General features: G+C 41.4%; 1 protein-coding gene across 1 annotated transcript in view; it reads left to right on the top strand.

Annotated features, from left to right (window-relative positions):
- The window catches only part of LOC115356750 (heterogeneous nuclear ribonucleoprotein C-like), a 48,383-nt gene that overhangs the window by 40,551 nt on the left and 1,832 nt on the right, over positions 1 to 6,000 (top strand). The window contains exons 4-6 of the mRNA XM_030047984.1: positions 537 to 706; positions 3,263 to 3,376; positions 4,784 to 4,944. Coding sequence (XP_029903844.1) covers positions 537 to 706; positions 3,263 to 3,376; positions 4,784 to 4,944 — 445 coding nt within the window. The remainder of the gene's footprint in view (positions 1 to 536; positions 707 to 3,262; positions 3,377 to 4,783; positions 4,945 to 6,000) is intronic.

The raw sequence follows: 6,000 nt of genomic DNA, 5'->3' as shown, positions 1-6,000 counted from the left end.
GTTGTTTCTGTAACCACTATAGAATTTGAGTGTGATAACACCCCCCTCCCCTCTTTGTCACCAACACTACTTGCCTGACAGGGAGCTATTGATTGGCCCTGACAGAACCAATTACATTCAGTGGCAGATAGAGACATAGTGCTATCCACCGGGAGGAGGGAATGGCAAAATGAGAAGAGAGATAGAAAGAGAATATAGAAACAAAGTAAAAGACAAAGAGGCAATGAATAAATAATCATATTTATCCTCGAGATGACTGAGCATCTCATTTTTTTCATTCTCAGGTTGTTCCCTCACTTCTTCCTAGCCCTGCTTTTTATCATCCCCTTGTTTAATTAAAAAAAAAAAAAAAAAAAAAAAAAAAAACTTCTCATGGGTTAATATGTATGTCTCTGTGTTTTATTCTTCTCTTTGACTGATCAGCTTTTTGGGGAAACACATTTATCATAGACCACCTTCTCACAAAATCAATACAAACATGATATGCTGTATGAAAACACTTGCAGGAGACTCTTACAAATGTGTTTTATTTCTAGGGTGTATGACTACCAGCGTGTACCAGCATCCCTGCCTTCTCTGCCCCAGGGACCCAGTTTGGCCAAGCGATCCCGTTCCTCCTCTTACTCCTCCGGGCACAGACGCAGTCGAGACAGAACTCACTCCAAAAGCTCCAGAGCACACTCCACTAGTTCCACCACAGCCAAGTGTGAGTAACAGGCTCTGATTCAGATTGGACCGAATTAAGGCTGCACAAGGCAAGTTTTTTCTTTGTAAAAATACACGTGTCTTATCAGCCAAAGTCACAAAGCGAGGCTGCAGTAAAGCAGAGTCCCAGCTTCTTTAAATGAGAAGCTATGGACTCACCTTCTTTGACCAAATAAAACTGGTGCCAGGTTTTCCTGCCATTGGCAGGAAAGGTTTTCCATCCACAGGAAGAAACACATCAAAATTAAGTGCAAATACAAATATGTCTTCTTGACTTCTACAGTGACTTCAGAAAAAGCTGCGTTTCTATGCAGTGAGAAGTTTACTGACATGACATTGCATAATTTATGGGTACTGAAATTCAAATAGTTTTAGTTACCTCTTACTGCTTGTTGGGGCTGTTAGCCTGTGAATTTTGTAGTGTAGCTTTGTGGCATGTGTTGTCAAGTTTCTCAGAAGGAACAATTTATTCACAGGGAAGAGTTATTTGTATTCACACCAGAGCTCCACAGTTGCTTGAAACTTCTTCATCTTCATTTTCCACCGCTTATCTGGGACTGGGTCACAATGGCAGCAGGCTATGGAGGTCAGTCCAAATGGTCCTTTCCAGGGCCACAACCATCAGCTCCTCTTAGAGGATCCCAAGGCATTCCCAGGCCATCTGGGATAAATAATCCCTGCATCATGTCCTGGGTCTGCCCTGGGGTCTCCTCCCAGGTGGTCATGCTCAGAACACCTTCACTGTGAGGCAAACAGGAGGCATCCTAAATAGATGCCCGAACTGGCTCCTTTCAATGCAGAAGAACAGCAGCTCTACTCAGAGCTCCTCGAGGATGTCTGAGCTCCTCACCCTATCCCTAAGGGTGCACCCAGCCACCCTGCAAAGGAAACTCATTTCCGCTGCCTGTATCCAAGATCTCATTCTTTCGGTCACTACCCAGAGCTTGAGACCATGGATGACGGTTGAAACAAAGATTCATCGGTAAATCAAGAGCTTTGTTTTGTGGCTCAGCTACTTCTTCACCACGACAATTCAGTACAACGACTGCATAACTGCTGCTACTGCCCTGATCCACCTGTCGATCTCCCACTTCATTCTACACTCACTCATGAACAAGACCCCAAGATTCATGAACTCCTCCACTTGAGGCAGTAACTCACTCCCAATATGGAAAGGGTAAACCAGCTTTTTCCAGCAGAGCACCATGGCCTCAGACTTAGAGGATCCTCACAATCAGCTGCAAAGTGCCCCAGTGTGTGCTGAAGGTCCCAGCCTGATGAAGCCAGCAGAACCACATCATTCGCAAAGAGCAGAAACGCAATCCTGTGGTCACCAAACTGGACACCCTCCACACCCTGACTGTTCCTTGAAATCCTGTGCACGAAGATCATAAACAGAATTGGAGACAAGGACCAGCCCTGGTGGAGTCCAACACCCACTGGGAACAAGCTTGACTTAGTGCCAAGAACGTGGAAACAGCTCTCACTGTGGTTAAACAAGGACCAAATGGCCTGCAGCAGCACGCCTGGTTCCTCATACTCCTGCAGCATCCCCCACAGGAACCCCCTGGGGACACGGTTGTAAGCCTCCTCCAAATCCACAAAGCATATGTAGACTGGATTGTCAAACTCCCATGATCCCTCCTGTATCTGTGCATGTGCATCCGCATTGTTCCACTTGAATCTGAGGTTTGACAATTGGCCAGAGTCTCCTTTCCAGCATCCTGGAGTAAGCTTTCCTAGGGCGGCTGAGCAGGATGATAGCCCGATAATTTGGTCCCCCTTTTTAAAAAATTCCATACCACATCTTAAAGCTATGATAAGAACTTTTACACAGAAATAAATGTTTACATTAAGGTTACATTAAATCCAATGCCAAATGAGTTTATATACAGATCATTACATTTATCACCCACCAATAAAACTCCCTGTATGTTACAGTATTGTGGATGTTGCAACGTTGGTGTCTCTGGTTAAATTTGGCTTGCTTGTGCACAGTTGACCTTTCATGACATATTTTACAGTAACCACACTTAAGAATTTCTACTGGGATTGTGTATTTGTAATTATAGCATGGCTAATTATCTCATCTGATGATATTATGACTCTATGAAAAGTTTTTTTGTTTCCTATTTTTCTTTGCATGTGAAAATTGAATGTAACCGGAGGTGTATGTGTTAAGCAGCATTTAATTTGCTACCAGAAGATGGAGAAGGTGGAGACAGATTCCATACTGCAGGTTTAACACTGCAGGTTTAACACTGAGCATGGGTAACATATCAGAAAAAAAAATCCCTGAATTTTGCATATCTCTGAGAACATTTTCTATTCAGAAAATAACTCTTCAGGCATGCAGCTACCCAAATAGTTCATAAGACCACTGATAATGCAGACATGCACTGCTTTGACAATTTATTTGGTTTCTGGAATTACCATATTGGAGTCATTGGCTGAGTGCTGTGGTGCAGCATTTAAAACACTCCCTTGAAATACTTTCAGGTTTTGTTGGATCTTAATGTGTCTTCAATTCTCCCTCTCTCTCTCTCCGCCTCTGCAGTGGGCATGGAGGAGCTGCAGGTGATTAAGCGGGAGCTGACTCTGATAAAGACACAGATCGATGGACTGCTTGACAGCCTTGACAGGATGGACACACAGAGAAATGACCAGAAAGGTGAGATGGTCATTCAGAAGGACAGTGGAAGCAGACAGTTGTGAGTTTGAATGACAGGTGGCCTACCACTAAATTCAGACCATCTAGTGCAACCAAAAGCATATTGAGGCAGACTCCGGTAACATTGCACTTTTCTCCTTGATTAGCTCCACCAGCCATAATTTCAGTCCAAGTAATTCTGGTTCATCTTTGCTGCAGGAAAATCAGGGAATTGAATGCAGTGCATTGCTTCATTAGGCAAGATTCAGTCATTCCCATTTGCTTGACAAATCAATTGTTTTTCTCCTGGCAGTATTAAAAAGAATCAAATAGATGTAATCAATGTGGGTGTGTTATTTGGTTTTATGGTTGTGCACAAAGTATAGGACATGCTGAATAAAAATGTGGCTGAAGTAACTGACTAATGAAGCTTTAGAGAATATTTTAAAAAATAAAATAACAAAAAATGAAAAAAAAAAAAAAGAAAAGAAAATCAAACCAGAGCTTCATGTAATCAGTGTAAGAGCTGTTGCTGCCCCCATGTGGACATTTGAATGCAATACTCTTACTGTATCTGCCAACAAATAATAGGAACAGTCCCAGAAGTGGAATTACCAGTGGGAAGCTTTATTATCCTTCCAAACGAAATTGATTTTACTGCAGTTTAATCAAACTGATCATAAATTGAAGCACAGATACATTCATCTGCACCAACCCACCTCGCTCTGAGCATGAGATACTAAATATCTTTTACATTATTGCTATTTGAACAGTTGTTGAATAATACTAAAATAGCCTTAAATTTCCCCTTAGGTAACTACATTTTTCTGTATATTGTATAACAATGTCACACACATATTCTGTATCTGCTGGCTGCAACGCCTCATTGAGCTACATCGTACTTGTATTGAGAGAATTATTCAGACCCAAGGCATGATTGTTTTATTGATGCACCGATACATCAAATAGAAAATACATGTCTTGTGCATCGTTTTATTTATATATCCCTGTAAAACAGGGAATTTAAAAGTTGTGTACACGTTTAAGAAAGTGTGTGTGTGTGTGTGTGTGTGTGTGTGTGTGTGTTCTCGTATCTACTTCAGATGTCCTTGAGCCATTGATAGCTCTCATCTTCATTAATTTATCCCAGGCTCTACTCAATTCCCCTGTTCCTCACTATCAACAACCACCGTCTCTCACCTCCCTCTACCTATCTCCTCATCCGTCCTTCATCCTGTCATTCTCCCTCTCATCTCCCGTGTGTCAGCTGACTGACGTCTGTGGAACGTGCATAGGCATTTCTATCCTTGACTTACACTAAATAAATATTTACTGTATGCTCTTCCCTCCAAAGGAAAAGGAACCCAAATTTTATACCAAATTGTTTTTGACTTCCTGTATGTATGTATACATGTGTGTATGTTGCAGGCTCTCCCCTGAGGGAGGACAGTCCAGCTGGCTCTCCGTACGCTCTCTCAGCCAGCAGCCCTGAGCATTCGTTCTCCTCCCTCTCTCCAACTAGCTCCCGCCATCGAATCCAGCGGGAGAGTCCTGAACTGAGGGAGGCCACTGATGACGACCATCACACGGTAAACAGATCTCACGAATGCGTACATCTTTCTTTTTCAGGAATCCCTAAAAAGTGCATTGACAAGTGACTGCTCTTTTATTGTACAGATCAGGGGTTTTCAACTTTTTTCACATTACCGACCGCCAAGTTGACTTTCATTAAGCTGAAGAAATCCATTTGAAGTGTAAAGTATTGAATTGTTTAGGTGTCATGCTTTAACTCTGACAAATAGATTCACAATGGTGAGATTAGATTATAATGTAGAAATAATTATTGGTTCATTTTTGTGTTGTGACAGTTTATTAATTAACTTAGAGTGAAATTAATCTATTCCTCATTTTGCTGAGGACTACCTGGAAGCCTCTCAGTGGCCCCTGGGAATCCTTGGACCTTACTTTGAAAACCATTGGTTGAGATAATGTCTTGTGTTGCAATGATTCCAGCTTCTGTGTCAACTGTACATTTTATTCAAAAGTGTTGCTAATTTGTCAAAAGGCAAGAATATAAATCAGTTTCACAAGGGACACATTTTTTTTCAGTTTCTTGGTATCCACAGAGAACATCAGCATCAGTGACAGACATTGTTTTAAATGGACTGTTATCATAAACTGTCGAGCCAATACCTTGCATTGTGCATTAAATTAAATCATGTCAGGAACTGCTGAGCTCAATTTCCCACAGACTCTAACCCAACTTCCAGCAGAGCGGTAAGTAATAAATTAAAAAAAGGAAAATAATGAAATATACTGATAGAAAGTTGCTTAGAGACCACTGAGAACAGCACCAGGAGTCATTATCAAAACATTAAAATTAGATTATTTTAAGACCATTGTACTTCTTCTCAGTATAAATTGATTTTTTGATGATTTCCTTTAACATTTGTATTTGATGAGCAACGAACAAAAGCACCAAGAAAAATGTAGACACGTTGCTGAGACTCAGCTGCTGTGAAACCAATTTGTGCTCACAAGATGGAATTTTACTTAGTCATACCGACTTGCAGTTTGGAGAATTGCCTCTTTGTTTTTACACTCACTGTCCCATCTGTCTGTCTGTCTGTCTGTCTGTCTGTCTT

This window comes from Myripristis murdjan, chromosome 3 (assembly GCF_902150065.1).
Source record: "Myripristis murdjan chromosome 3, fMyrMur1.1, whole genome shotgun sequence".
Lineage (NCBI taxonomy): Eukaryota > Metazoa > Chordata > Actinopteri > Holocentriformes > Holocentridae > Myripristis > Myripristis murdjan.
The sequence above is the reverse complement of the archived record's forward strand: the minus strand, read 5'-3'. Positions and strand labels throughout refer to the sequence as shown.